At 37.3% G+C, this 15567-nt stretch overlaps 2 protein-coding genes across 5 annotated transcripts in view; both read left to right on the forward strand.

Moving 5' to 3' along the window:
- LOC149848214 (protein RRC1-like) overlaps positions 1-1060 on the forward strand; it is a 68616-nt gene extending 67556 nt beyond the window's left edge. For 3 of the 4 annotated variants that reach the window (XM_089984044.1, XM_089984120.1, XM_089984229.1), the window contains one exon: positions 445-1060. In XM_089984044.1, the coding sequence (XP_089840170.1) occupies positions 445-725 (281 nt within the window). In that variant the 3' untranslated portion in view covers positions 726-1060. Of the gene's footprint in view, positions 1-87; positions 232-319; positions 346-444 lie in introns of those variants that run through there. The other variant, XR_016427020.1, reaches the window with a different exon arrangement.
- Positions 1061-2366: 1306 nt separating this feature from the next.
- LOC149848215 (dihydrolipoyllysine-residue succinyltransferase component of 2-oxoglutarate dehydrogenase complex 2, mitochondrial-like) overlaps positions 2367-15567 on the forward strand; it is a 31600-nt gene continuing 18399 nt past the window's right edge. Inside the window, exons 1-11 of the mRNA XM_089984334.1 lie at positions 2367-2413; positions 3393-3477; positions 3702-3779; positions 6123-6183; positions 6283-6310; positions 6456-6526; positions 6612-6686; positions 6796-6851; positions 6938-6982; positions 7107-7376; positions 7509-7603. Of these exons, the coding sequence (XP_089840460.1) occupies positions 3415-3477; positions 3702-3779; positions 6123-6183; positions 6283-6310; positions 6456-6526; positions 6612-6686; positions 6796-6851; positions 6938-6982; positions 7107-7376; positions 7509-7603 (842 nt within the window). The 5' untranslated portion in view covers positions 2367-2413; positions 3393-3414. The remainder of the gene's footprint in view (positions 2414-3392; positions 3478-3701; positions 3780-6122; positions 6184-6282; positions 6311-6455; positions 6527-6611; positions 6687-6795; positions 6852-6937; positions 6983-7106; positions 7377-7508; positions 7604-15567) is intronic.

Here is a 15567-nt window from a genome sequence, read left to right on the forward strand (position 1 = left end):
GAATTTTAGGTGCATAATATTCTTCTTTTCTGCTTTGTTTATTACTACTGTGGATAAGATTATAATTTTCTCTTTTGCCCCCACAAGGAGGTTTGTAGCGGAATGAACCCGAGCCACCTTGGTTAAAACACGACTTTAGCATCTTAGCCCTGACTTTAGATAGTCACTCTCAAAGAAATGCTCATCTGGTTATCTTCTTTGCCAGCTCATTCAGTGTAGTTTGTTGATAATGTAAGTGTGTTTCTTTGTATGTGCATGTGCGTGCATTGTAAACATTTTCCATCAACATTTAAAGATGTTACTGTTTATATTATTGTAGAGAGGACTTCTTTAGAAAGGAAGGAGAGGCGGTGTAGGTGTGTTTCTCTGTGTGTGCATGTGTGCGTGCATTGTAAAACATTTTCTGTCAACATTTAAAGATGTTTACTTGTTATATTATTGCAGAGAGGACTTCTTTAGAAAGGAAGGAGCGACGTGATGATGCTCGTGAGTCTTCAAGGAAGCGGCACCGTAGCCACAGCCGAAGTAGAAGTCTGAGTCCCCATCGTAAATCTTCTAGTAGAGGTCGGGAAAAGGAACATGAAAATGATGTGGATAGAGAGCGTGATCGACATCGTGACAAGGAAAAGTCTCATCATGACCATGACAAGAGTGGAAACAGGGACAGGGACGATCACGATAGTGCAGGGGATAAGGCCAGGGAAAGGAGTAGAAGAGGCAAATGATTATCTTAATCTCATGGCCTGTCATCATTTGCACTGAAGTAGATGTGGGAGATGCTGTGCACTGTTGATTATGGGCATCTGCAATGTCAACACTTGCTCCCCATCTTTCCAGCAAGCTGCTGGATTTTCTTCACAATGTAAGTTATCAGCATCAAATTGATAAAACTTGAAATACATGATTGTTTACCATACTCTTGTGAGATCAATCTACTTTCTGATTTTGTAGCCCAAAATGTTTCTGGGTCATAATGTGGCACGGTCGTGTTCTTGATAAGGTTGTAAGGGTTCTCTTTCCATCTTTAATACTGATGCTTAACTATTAACCGAAGATTGGGGTAACATCGGGTCTTCTTTTATTAAAATGTGTACACGGGACAATCTCTCTCTCATCCAACGATACAAGGGAGTACTAGTAGTGGCAATAGATGGTGACAAAAAGTGGTGATCATGGTTTCTCACTTCTTTTTAATAACCCGTTAAAACTCCCTTCATGTTTCACGCAAGTGGATCAAATACACTCGAAAAAAGTGGCAAAAACAAATGGCTTTCAAGTGTTGTCCAAGTGGATCAAATGCAGTTCGAACCATACTTGGTTCAGAACATCATCGTCGTCGCTTTATCCCAACTAGATGAGGTCAGCTTTATTAGTTTTATTTTTTCTATTCATTCTTATCTAGAGCTACAACTTTGAACACTTTACAGTCCTTTAAAAGATCAGAATGTTAATGTCATGAGACATGGACCTGAAGAAATCCATGAAGGCTGAATTTGTACACAAAATGAAATGTGATAATACTGGATCATACAAAAGGGTTTTAAAAATGAAGAAGCAAGCTTTTGCAAAAAAAATGAGAAAATTATTTTGTTTGATGCGGTTTAATTAGTCCTCCAAACATGATGTGCTTGGCCTACACTAATATTGCATCATCAGTTCATTAGACTCCCTACAATTACTTTTTTTTTTTAGGTTCTGTTCTAAGAGATTATTGGATGTATGTGATGGCCCAATATCCATAAAGAGATATTCCTAACCACATCATCTAAAGGAATCAAATCTCATGGTCCTTGGTGCAGTGTACCAGCGCATCATTAGTCTAGTAATTATGTAAAAAATTAACTAATAAAAAGGGTTTAAAGGTTCTCACAGGATCGGGTCGGATCAGGACCCACAGAGAGAGGGTAAACCCGATGGCTTCAAACTAGGGCTGTCAATGAATCGGACTTCCATCGTAAATGGATAGGTTTTAACCTGGATATGATTAGGAGGTTTTGGTACCGAGTCAAGGCCCAGCTCCGATCTGACCTTTCATAGAAAAAAAACCCTACTCCGATAAAGATTACAAAATCAGACCTGGTCCAACCCGGTAAAATAATTTTGTTTTTTTTTAAATCGAAAACTACGGATCTTAATATGAACTCAGGCCGAAACCAGGCTTGGTATGAAAATTCATAAACCATATCCGAGTCCATATGCTAATCGCATCTCACAGGTCCGAACTGGATAGTCAATCGAACCCCTTCTTCTGATACCAAATCGTGACCCCAACTCTAAGGGATCCGATACGGGTCTGGACCGGGTCATAACTGACCCGTTGATACCCCTACTTCCAAGTTCCATTTCTCTCTCTCTCTTCCATCCCCTTCGGCCGTTCTTTCAAACCTTCTCCGTCGATCGTGTCTTCTTCCAGGTGAATTTTCCGATTAGCTCTCGTTTGATTTTTTCTTTTCCCCCCTCAACTTTTGCTGATTTTTTTGGGTTTATCGTTCTTTGTCCTCATCACTTTCGTGTTTGGATTCCCGATTCTCCTTATTAGTTTCGATCTAATTAGGTCGAACATTTGGTTGTTTGATTGAATGGTTATGGCTGAATCAGAGAAATAATTTCCTAGAGTTAGGGTTTTAGATGCTTACGTTCGGCCCTATCATGAGGATTTTTGCTCGAATTTGTTGCGATTGTTTCGTATCTATACCTTTCTACTCCTCCTTGGTTTCCCATTTGGAGGGAATTTGCGCATTTACTTTGTTATTTCTTTGAGATTGTGATATTTGGTATGTAGGTTGGACCATAAACAAAAGAAAAAACTTAATTGAGCACGTAAATTGTGTTTATTATCTTGCAAACGATGACCATGATATTAAATTATCCTACGCTTCATTTTATGTATTTCATATGTCACACGTTGTTAGATTTTTCTTTGGGAGTTCGATCAATCGTTTTGTTTACTTTGTTGATTGAACCATGATTTTTTTCTGATAGGTCAGATTGTGGATTGTTTATTGTAGTTGCTCATGGTCGTTGTTTTCCTAGTTTTGTGTTCATGTCTCTGTAAATGACTGAGGTTGTAGCTGTACATAGGAAGAATAGTGAAACAGGACTCCTAAAGCTGATCCCATATAGTTGGGATAGGGATTCATGATGATGATGATGATGTTTTCTCGGTAAAATCTAAAATGTATGACAAGTAAAATCAGTTCAGTGGTTTATTGGCATCTGGAAGCTGCTTATGCAAATGGGTGTTCCTTGAATAAAGGAACTTAGACGTTCTCTGTTCTATGCTTATTGCTAACTTTGGTACTCAAAAGAGGTAGCATTTTAGTTGAAATATCTATTAGATGTCCAAATCAATGGCCTTCATTGAGGTTTACTCTTTATGCTCTATCTGGCAGGGGATTTCAAAAGAAGAAAAAAATGATGTGGGCTGTGATACAAAAAGTTGGCCGTGGTAGATCCTCTGTTGCTGTTTCTACCTTGGTAATAACTTCCTTCATCTTCTTTGATAAGATTAGAAGAATAGGATTCATTGTTTCTCATGGTTGTATTTTTTGCCATGCGGTCCATTCTGGTGATGGGTATTGATCAATCATAAGGAAAACAGTGAACACACACACTCTCTCACTCTCTCTCTCTGTATTGTTGCCTGCCGAAAGAATATGGATTGTGTGTGCGTGCGTTTTAGTCCTTGATGCTTCTTGCAGACCAATGGGCAGTTCTTGCATAGGATTTCTCCTGAACAATCTATGCTACAGAAGAGTTTTTTTGGTTCTTCAAAAGAGGTACAGCTGATTTCCCTTGTTATCATTTCCTTTCTGTTCATTGATTTTTCCAGAACATCATGGAAGCCTTGTAGTCCTTGTGGATTCATCTGTCAAAGTACTTGAAGCACAAGAAACCACATTGTGATAATGCTTATTCACGAGAGATGGTTGAATACAAACATTCATGCAAGTGTAAATGGCATATTGAGTTAGATAGTAATTGATGGCAATCAATACAACAGTCATGTGATCTGTAGATGCTATTTACCACTTGCGGTGGCTATAGTTTGAAGCACTGTCATCGATATCGGGGATATTTTGAAAATATTGTGATAAATACCGATATTAAAGGTAATATCTCGCGATATTTTCAAAATACCATCAAAAGACAAAATATTGTGATATTATCACTATATTTTTGGGAAAAACTCTTTTTTTATTTATTTTAAGTTCACATTTCCTATTTTTTTGTTTCTTTTATATTTTAAAACCTTTTAAATATGTTTCTTTATATTTTTGGAAGAAAAATAATGCAAAACTTATTATTTTCTTAGCTTTTTTGTTGTTATTTATATTTTTTTAATTTTTTAAACACATGAGATATTCTCGAGACTTATCAACTTTTGAAAATCTCTCCGAGAAATACCCTCGCCGAGAAATTACCTTTAACAATACAAGTGACTATGGTTTGAAGAAACCAAGACTCTTGAAGAATCATTTGGAAGGAAAGATGCAAAGCATGTGAATCTTTGTTGGAATATGTCATTGCACATTCACTCAATTAAAGTTGTCTGGTTGTCAAAGGTTGGTTTGGACTTTGGATGCTCAATTGGGTTAGTAACCAAGTCCTTGAATAAGATGTGCATTATCTAATGAAGCAAAATGAAAAATTGATCGGAGGAAAGAGCATTTCCTGATAGATGGTTCCCATCTTCAACCTCGTAATGTTGATATGTAGTGACTAACTAATTGAGTTAAATTTTTGTCCACAGAGAGATCATTTTTGTCTGAATTAAATATTCATGCAAAGAAATGAAAGGAGAGTCATTTCTATCTGAAGTTCTGAACTAATACTCATCCAAAGAAATGAAAGGAATCAAATAATCAACAAATTCTTTTTGTGTTTTAGAAATAACAAGACCAAAGTAGAAAATTTTCATATTTTTTGCTGAAGTTTTTACGTATGTGATGTAGAATTTGACCAATTTTGAGCATAGTGATTAGTCAGAGATGCCATGGAAGCCATTTTGGTAAAAAAAAGGGCGAGAGAGGATGGGACATTGTTTGAGAGTTTATGGCCTGCCAGAGAAACACCTGCCCGTTGACAACATTCTACTGGCCAGAACACTACATCTGTGTGTGTGTGTGTGTGTGTGTGAGAGAGAGAGAGAGAGAGAGAGAGAGAGAGAGAGAGAGAGAGAGAGAGAGAGAGAGAGAGAGAGAGAGAGAGAGAGAGAGAGAGAGAGAGAGTTGGGGCTTCTTTTTCTGTGTCTTAATTTTTATTTTAAATTGCAAGGGTTTTATTCCTGTAGTTAAGAGGCAAATTTCTGCTAGTAAGTGGGTGCCTTTAGGAGCACATGTTTAATCTTATTGGGTTATGACCAAAGTTAGTCATATGGTATCATTTTCTTATTGAATTAGCTGTATTTTCCACAGCATTTTTTAAATTTAGTATTGTATAATTTTGACAACTGGTTGGTATAGGAAAATATGACGTTATCGGAATTTCAACAAGTTTATCTCAAAAAGTTGAGGGACCAATTTATTGGTTGTCTTAGGCAATATAGTGAGTTCCTTGTTAAAACGTTGGACACAAGCTCATGTTTTATAATGAGGTGATCTCTAAGTAGATCTTTGACCAGAATAAAGAAGTTGTGTATGGAGGTGGATTTTGGTGATAACATGGTATGAAGTTTCATTCTTGAGAGAGAGATGCCAGCCCGTTTAATTTTGGGTAGAACATAAAATTTGTCTTTCATGATGAAGACAGAACACAAGAACACTTGCAACTCATTCTTGTTAGTCAAGACAACATTGTACTCTGGAAGGATAACCTCCAGACAGAAACCCTGAATGTATGGTATCATATTGTGAATTGTGCAACTAATGTTTTTTCAATGACCCAGGGGCATCACACCCCAGCATTCTTTATCCAAAAAAAGAAGTCTTCAATTTATCGTGATAATACTGCTGTTTTGATGTCAACTTTTATTCAACTTTATGAGAATGGACAAGTTTTGCCTCGTCTTTCTTGGTGCTTATGTTGTTGTGAGCTTGTTAGAGAGACAAAACAGACAATCTGGACTGCAAACTTTTGTTTCTCATATTTCACTGATCTAAATTCTTGAAAATTATGGGCAGAAATTGCTTCTCTTAAGGGGATATGAGCATGTCAGAAATTTTTGTTGCCATCGTTTGTCAGGTAAATTATTCATAAGTTTCTGTTTTGATTAATGGTGGGTCATCTTTACTGCTGTTTGTAGAAGCTGATTGTTGTTCTATTCTTCTAAACTTGTCTCAGGAAGCCCAGTTGGTACAAAGTGTACAAGGTTAGCACAAAAGTGTCTCTCTCTCTATATATATCTCTTTTCCTGCTAATTTTTTGACTTTCTTCTTTTCCAATTTAGTTTCTTGTAGTTTCTCTTTGGGCTTTTATTGTTATATTTTTCTTATGCTGTTACGTGGAATGTGCAGTGAAATTGGTATGCTACTTGGGAGCGACTCTTCATACACCATATGGAGCAGATCATTTGCCTCAGAATCAGGTGTAATATTGTCATAAGTTGTCTTATTTTCTTCCATTTCATGCATCTAACTAAATAATCATTTACCAAAAATTTCAAAATGAAGGTGACTCAGTTGATGCGGTAGTCCCTTTTATGGGTGAATCTATTACAGATGGAACTCTGGCCACATTTCTGAAGAGTATGTAATACAAATAGTATTTTTTGATCCTGTATGTTTCTTTGATAAAAAATCTGGTACTCTTTCAATAGCTTGTCTATACTATTTGTTTTTCATCCATCTGGATCAGAACCTGGTGATAAGGTTGCGGTTGACGAGGCAATAGCTCAAATTGAGACAGATAAGGTATTTTATCATTTGCCAATTGGATTTGAAGATAATTGTTGAAAGTAAGTATTGTTTCTAAAACATAGATACTTGTCTACTTCCAGGTTACTATTGATGTTGCTAGTCCTGAAGCTGGGATCATCCAGAGGGTAAGTATTTATCACATGACATGTTAATCAGCAAATTGGATATATAGTACTTGCTTGAATGTACTCTGGTACCTAATCACATTTATTTCTTCCGAAAAATCTATTGACATGTAACTCATTGCAGTTTGTAGCTAAGGAAGGTGATACTGTTGTTCCTGGAACGAAGATTGCTATCATTTCAAAATCTGGTGCTGCTGAGTCGGATGCTCCAACAAAGACAGAGAAGTCTGCCCAAGATGCTCCTTTGCCACCCCCTTCTGCAGAGGAGCAGACAGTAGACAAAAAAAAGCCCTTGGAGGCAGTTACTGAGCACAAGTCTTCGGCACCTTCCCCACCACTGTCTAAAGGCTTACCTACTGAACCTCAGCTTCCTCCCAAGGAGAGAGAAAGAAGAGTAAGTATTAATTCCTTCAAAATGGCTGTTCTTATGGAAAATATTGAATATTCTTGTAGGATCTGTGGAAAAGATGTTTATTTGTCTATAGTTGGGCTGGATTCTTAACTCACAATGGTTGCAAACTTGCAGGTTCCCATGACAAGATTAAGGAAAAGAGTTGCAACCCGCTTGAAAGATTCTCAGAACACTTATGCGATGCTGACCACATTCAATGAAGTTGACATGTAGGTACCTTGGTTCATGTTAATATTCAGATTTCTGTCTCAAAATATCTGTTATGCCACCGTATTATTTTTCATGTGTTCTTGGCAATGCATGAGCACGAATATTGTGACAGTGGGTGTCTTGTTTGGCAAGATACCACTTCATCTGCCATGTAATGGAGCCGTTAATGATCCTCTGCAAATGGGTGAAGTTGCTTAACCTGATGGATATAAGTTGCCTTCCGAGGCTTGAAACCATTCCTGAATTTGTAGGAGCATGTACCCAGTGTCGTGGATGGAATGTGCATATTGACCAGGATTTTAGAAGCTAGCATTAGCATCCTCTGCCCCAGCTTTTCATGTGTCAAATTTAATTTACAGAGGAAAATGCCATTTTATGCTGTCTTCTAGGCCATCACTAACACAAACCGTATGCATATAGGATATGCAAGACATTGCACATGATTCTACACAATCTCTAGTAACTCTTCTATTCATATCAATTTCTTCTGTTTCACATAAATATAGTTATTCCAGGGTTTCCAATGATGGACAAATTTGATGCAACTCTGTATAATGAAATACAAAGATGTCACTTATGGACATACACAATCACAATGACCACTAATGGGTCAATTACACAATCACAAATCCACACGAATCACCCACACTTAAGGGCATACAACAAACATAAAAAATAGGATTTGTATTCACCTAAAGCTTTTAAGCAAAAGCCTTACAACATATGGGGTTTGAACCCCTTTATGTACATAGGGGAACCAAGTGAGTCGTTGGGGTCTCCCCAACGGTTCTATGGTCAAATGACCATTAGGCCCAATCCTATTCTAGGATTTACAAAAACAAAAAAAATGAAAAAATAAAAATATAAAAGATGTACAATGTCGGGCTGGACCGATCAGATGGCCAACCCTAGTTTTTGGGATCGATTCAATCAAGTAAATCAGCTCGTTGATGTACCATAAGATCTTGCTGCAATAAAATTGACCAGCTGATGGTTAAGGCAATGATTGGTTTCATGACACTAAATGATACAAATCCAATGGCACCCGTATCCAACTTGGCGTTGAATGGAGCAGAGCAAGAAAATATCCAACCCGACTAAGCCTTGGATGGATCGAAGCATGGAGCAAAGTGGATCAACCTTGAAGAGACCAGATCCAAAAAAGACCCCAAGGGCCAGCCAGCCAGGTGGGCCTCTCCAAGGGAGGTTGACCTCCCCTGTTGAATGCCCTAGATGGACGTATAAGGAGCTTTACGAGGGTTTTGGGTGTTACCTAAAGCCCTAGTAAGTTCTATCTAAGGAGCTCTTAGAAGTTTGCACTATTATTAATATTTCTTGTTATTTGCATTATGGTTTAATGCTTTTGTTAAAGCCTATATATATATGGCATCTATCTTGTAAGCAAATGATATGAAATTGGAATTGAACTTGAAAGTTCCTCTCTCTCACTCCTTAATTCGTCTCGTCTAAGGGATGTCTCTCTCTCCTTCTTTGCCTTTTCCCTTGGCCCCTAGGCCTTCTTTACCTTTTTTTGCTTGGTGTAACGACCTCAAATTCGCTACCGAAAATACATAATTTTTTTAAAGGAAGTGAATGTCGTCAGGACTAATTTATGGTCCTGCTCCAACCAAACTAAGCTCTAGGAAGTCAGTTTGTACACAAGTGCCAACGTTTAATAGCCCGTTAAAGCTATGTTGGTGTGTATCTCCATTGTGAGAGTTATTTTGGTCCATAAGTAACCACTATTGTATTAGTATCTCATTGTAGCCTTTGTGGCACTCTTTTGAGATTTTGTTTGTCTCATTATATGGTATCAGAGCCATCGGTTAAGGAACTTTTTTGTGTGGACGTGCGAGGGCGGATCGTCGGCTCGTGGTATCCAAAGAATAATTTACTTTCATTCTATCTTCTTTCTTTCTTTTTTCTCTCTATTTCTTCTTTGTAAAATTGGAGGATGATCGAAAAGTTGTCATTTTCATTCCCGTGAGACTCAATGATACAAACTATGTGATGTGGTCATCCATAGTAAAACACAAAATATAGAAAAAGGGTCTATGGGGTTTGGTTGATGGCACCGAAAGAGAACCTAAGCTTATGTTTACCAAGATCGAAAATGGCAAGGAAGTAGCGCTTCAAGGAAAAGAAATGTCTAAAGTTGTTGCCAAATATAAAAGAAGATGAAAAGAATGGAGGAGGGGTCATTTCAAGATCATTGGATGGCTCATCAATAGTGTTGACATCAAGAAGTGCTCAAGTTTGGCAAAATTTGATTTTGCTATTGATGCATGAAAGTATCTTAAGGATATGCATTGTCTAAAAGACATAGCTCATGTATGCAATATTTACAATAACTAAAATACCCCTTAAACTGTATATACATTAACACTCCCCCTCAAACTTATGGTATGATCATCGAAAGTTTGCCTAACAAGAAATGAAATCTAGTCGAAAGAAGGGCTTTAGTGAAGAAGTCTGCAAGCTGATATTCGGACATGACATGTGATAGTGAAATCGTCTTCTTAAAAAATTCTTCTCTAACATAATGACAGTCTATGTCACATAGGTGCGAGTATGGGTGCGGATGCGGCGATGCGGCACTTTAAAAAAACTTGGGTCTGGGGGTGCGGGGTGTATATATATATATATATATATATATATATATAAATTTTAACAGTTTTAAGTTAACTGTGTATTTGTGTGTATTTATGTATTTATATATATAATATAGATAAAAATGGACTTGATTAGGGTTAACTGAATCTACTTTTAGATAGAAATGGACCTCAATGTGGTTGACTTCACCTAACACAAATGAAGTTGTGTCCAAGTGTTGCACCCGCCTGGGTGCAGGTGCGGTGCCCTGTTAGAAGAGTTCGTATGACATAGATGACAGTCCATCTCGATGTGCTTAGTGCGTTCATGAAATATATGATTTCCAGCAATGTATATGGTACTTTTGTTGTCACAACATAACCTGAATGGTATGGTTGATGATACTCCCATATCTGTCAGCAAGCTCCTCAACCAAATAATTGCTGATGTTGTGGTGGACATAGCTCGATACTCGGTTTCTGTGGATGACAGAGACACCTTTTGTTGGTTTTTGCATTTTTAGGACATCAGTGAGTCTCCTACAAAAACACATAAGCCAATGATTAAGTGCCTATCATTGGGATCTCCACCCTAATCAGAGTCAGAATATGCAATTACAACTAATTCAATAGGGGAGGGAGAAGACTAACAATCCTCTATTAATAGAATTTCTTAAATATCTAACAACACTCATATGAACTGAGGTAGGAGAGTACTTAAATTGACTAGCTGTGTGAACTACATGAAAGATGTCTGGTCTGGTGATGGTGAATTATGTCAAGGCACCAATCATCTGTCGATATGGTGTGAGATCATCTAATCGAGTTCCATTATCAATCTTCATCTTGAGTTGATAACTTCGGGTGTATTTACTCTCTTTTCGTTAGTCAAGCTCAGACCTGTCACTAATCTTAACAATAAATTTAGATTGAGATAGTACATATTCTCGAGGAGAATAAGCAACTTCAATCTTGAGAACAAAATTTGAGAAAGCCTAAATCAATTATTTCAAAATTTTGTTTAAGTACATGTTTAATATGATTTACTCCTTGTTTATCTCCTCTTGTTATGATCATGTCATCAAGATAGAGGAGCAGAATTACAATGCCTACAACAAATTTCTTAATAAATAAAGCAGTGTCAGTATATCATGAAAAATATCCAAGACTAGTCATAACAAAACTAAAGCGATCATACCTGGCCTTTGATGCTTGTTTGAGACCATACACGGCCTTTTTAAGATGACAATTTTTTCCTTTCATAATATCGTACCCAGGTGGTGAATCTATATATACTTCCTTTTAATTCTCCATTAAGGAAGGCATTTTGGACATCTATTTGATAGATGGGCTGTTTCCTAAAAGCAGTCACAACTATAAGTGTTCTAACAATAGTCATTTTCGCAACGGGGGCAAGGGTCTCATCATAATCTATCTCATATTCCTATAAGTAAGACCCATCTACATCCTATTGATTTCTTCCCAGGTGGTAAGTTAGTTATTCTCAAGTTTTAGATTTTTCTAATGCTCTTATTTCTTCACCCATGACATTTTTTCATTCTGGATAGTCTTTAGTTTGATTGTATGAGATTGGATGATAGCTCTCTTGTCTTCTTTTATATTGAATAATTTGAGAATGAACCTAACGTCCACTACACTGAGTATGTATTTGATTATCATCAATTTAATTCCCTTATGATACCAAATCACTATCATTCTTAGAATCCAACTCTAAGTATATATATTCACCTTCTCTTTTAGGCACATTTTTATCAAAAAAACTTTTCTTTTTTAAAAAGGTAATATTTCTTGAAACATATAATTTATCATGTTCAAGATCATAGCATCGAAATCCCTTTTGACTCCCACCATACCCAAAAAATACACAGGGGATGTCTCTTGGAGATAACTTGTCATTTTTGTTTGTCAACACAAAACACTTACATTCCAAGGTTCTTAGTCTAAAATAATCTGGAGAAACTTCAAAGTCTTTCGTATGGAGTTACATTTTGAAGTTTTGACAATGAAATCCGATTTATATGGTACACTGCAGTAAGAGCTGCCTCAGCCAAAAAATGTTTTGGAACACCTTTGGAGATGAACAGAGTCCTCGTAGTTTCTATTATATGCATATGTTTTCGTTCGGCTAATTCATTTTGTTGGGGTATGTTTGCACAAGACCTTTGGTGTAAGATTCTATTGGATTCTAAATAACTTTTGAAATCGTTTGACATGTATTCTCTCCCTAAATCAGAACGAAAGATGGATATGTTTGTTTTGAATAGATTTGTAGCTAATTTGTGATTTTTTTTGAAGTTTTCAAATTCTTCATTTTGTGCCTAAGAAAGTAAATCCATGTATAACGAAAAAAGTCATCCACAAAGATAACATAATATATGTATCCACCTTTAGAGTTTACTGGAGCCGGGCCCCAAACATCATAATGTATTAATTCAAGTTGTTTAGAAGCAAAAAATACCATATCTTGATAAGGAATGAATTTCATCTTTGCAAGTATACAATCAGTACATTGAATTTTTTCACTACGAAAATTTCTCAAATGAGATCCATTTGACCGTTTAGTAATACTAGGATGTCCTAGTCTTTGATGCTACAAAATCAAATCCAATTATTGTACATTGAGACAAGATGGTTTCTTTTGAATAATTAACCAATCCATATTGTAGAAATCTCCTTCTCTATGACCTTCCCTAATCTGCTTTCCTGACTGAAGATCCTGTATTAAGCATTGGTCAGATGTGAATGAGAACTTTGATCGGTGATTTGAGAAACCGAAAGTAAGTTTAAATTAAGTTGTGGAATAATTCTTATTTTTGGAATACAAAAATTTGAAGATTTTTCAAAAATTTCAATTCCTTTAACATCAAGAGAGGTTTCATCCACAGCAAAAACATTCTTCCTATTTGAATCGATACTACGGTCGGTAAGCATGAAACTATTATAAGTCATATGAAATGAAACACCAAAATCTAAGAGCCAAGGCGTCATACCAGGTGGTGATGAAGTGGAGACGGTGGCACCAGTTGTGGAGGAACCTTTGAGGAGAGGTTGTAAGGCTTCCATCAATTGAGATAATTGAAAAGAAGGCATTATTAACTTCATTGTGTATGTCTGACCCAATCCATTTATGTAATGGATCAGGTCCAGATCCAGTTCATGTATTGTAAATTAACATTTTGTAAAAAGGGTATTTTCGTACCCTAATGTTTTACACTTTATTTTAAATAGAATGAGAGGGCAGTCACGATCGACTGAACCCTCCTTCATCTGGAATCTCTCTCTCCCTCTCTTCTCTTCTCTTACTGTCGATTAGGGTTTCCTTCTTTCATGGTATCAGAGCCAGGCGTGGATCTGCGTGAAGAAAGCCCAGCGTGGATCTGCGTGAGTCTGCGTGAAGAAAGCCCAGCGTGGATCTGCGTGAGCCGTGAATCTGTGTGAAGAAAGCCCAGATTCATCAGCCGTGAATCTGTGTGAGCAAATCCCAGCGTGAGCCCATCAGCGTCAGCAGAGTGGATTTATCAGCCGTGAATCTTGAAGAAAGCCCAGATTCATCAGCCGTGAATCTGTGTGAATCAAATACCCAGCCGTGAATACCCAACCATGAATCTGCGTGATTCTGGAATCTGTGTGAAGAAAGCCCAGATTTATCAGCCGTGAATCTCAAAGAATCACAACATCAATCTGTGATTCTTTCATCAGTGTGTTTCTACCAACAAAATCAGCCGTGAATCTCAAAGAATCACAGCATCAATCTGTGATTCTTTCATCAGTGTGTTTCTACCAACAAAATCTGTGTCTAATAAAATCAGGTTTCCCCTTTCCTTTGTGAAAATTCGATCCTCTTTCGATCCGTGGTTTAATTCCTGCTGTTTTCTTGTTGTTTTTCCTACATTTAATCTGTGTTTTTCCCTGTGACCTGCTAATCATTGTTAATCTGCCTCTCTTGATCTGTGATTTCCTTCCTGCTGTTTTTCCTGCTGTTTTTCCCTGCATTGAATATGTGTTTCCTTGCTACCTGCTAATCACTATCAATCTGTGATTTCTTTTTCTACTGCTTTGTATTTTTTGTTGATTCTAAAGAGAACTGCCTGCTAGTAGCCATCTGTCTTTCCTCATATGTTTTTTTTACCTAAGTGTCAGTTCAAGCATATTCATCAAATGGAATTTACTCACGGTCAATCATGTCTGTCCTCAAGTTTTCTTGGTCAACTAGTTTCTGAAAAATTGAATAACTACAATTTCTTAACCTGGAAAAGACAGATTATTCCGTTTATAAAAAGTCAGGACCTCTCTGGTCACTTGGATGGATCGGTCCCACCGCCTCCAGAATTCCTTTCGCAAGAAAAGGCGGACGATAAAGGAGAACAATCTGTTGTTCTTCACAAGAATCCAGAATATGTTGCTTGGATGAAGAGAGATCAATCGCTAGTGGCATACATCACTTCAACTCTTTCACAGGAGGTCCTTATTGCTCTTCCTGATGATTGTTCGGCAAAGAAACTGTGGGATACGTTAGTTCAAACATATTCACAAATTTCTGAGGCAAGAATTATGTTTCTTAAGCGAGAATTTCAAATGCTGAAGAAAGATTCCATGTCTATTATGGAATACCTGAATAAAATGAAAGACATCACAGATCAGTTGGCGGTTGTTGGGTGTCTTGTCAGTGAAAAAGATAAAGTACAACAAACCTTGAGTGGATTGGGGCCAGACTATCATGTTATGACGACAACCTTACTATGTCTATTAGAACTTCCAAAGTTTGAAGATCTTCGTGCAAAATTATTGCAATATGAGATGAATCTGAAAGGTTCCTCTGAAACCTCTCATGGGAATTCCGGAACACAAGATGTGCTGGCTATGGGAATGAGTTATGGTCGAGGTAGAGGAAGTTCTTTTCGAGGAAAAGGAGGCCAAGGGAGAAATAACTATGGAGGTCGTGGCATTCTTCCAACACCCAATGTCCAGGGACAACGACCCATTCCCACCTGCTTCCTATGCAACAAGAAAGGGCACATTAAAGCGAATTGTTGGTTTAATCCCCAAAACAAAGGGAAAGCTCCACAAGCAGAGACTAAAAAGGATGGAGAAGTAAAAGAGTTACTGTTGGCAGCCTTGGCAGGATTAAATATGAAGCAAAATGACAAAGGAATTTGGTATGTCGACTCCGAAGCAGCTACTCATGTTACAGGTGATGTAGGTAAGCTCTTGACTCTTACACCTTATGTTGGAAAGAATAGCATAGTCACAGGAGATGGATCCCATCATGCCATCTCACATACTGGAAATGCCATTATACACATGTCAAAATCCTCTCTTAAACTTCCAAGTGTCATCCATGCTCCTAATAT

This window comes from Nuphar pumila, chromosome 1 (assembly GCF_984573655.1).
Source record: "Nuphar pumila chromosome 1, dmNupPumi1.hap1.1, whole genome shotgun sequence".
NCBI lineage: Eukaryota > Viridiplantae > Streptophyta > Magnoliopsida > Nymphaeales > Nymphaeaceae > Nuphar > Nuphar pumila.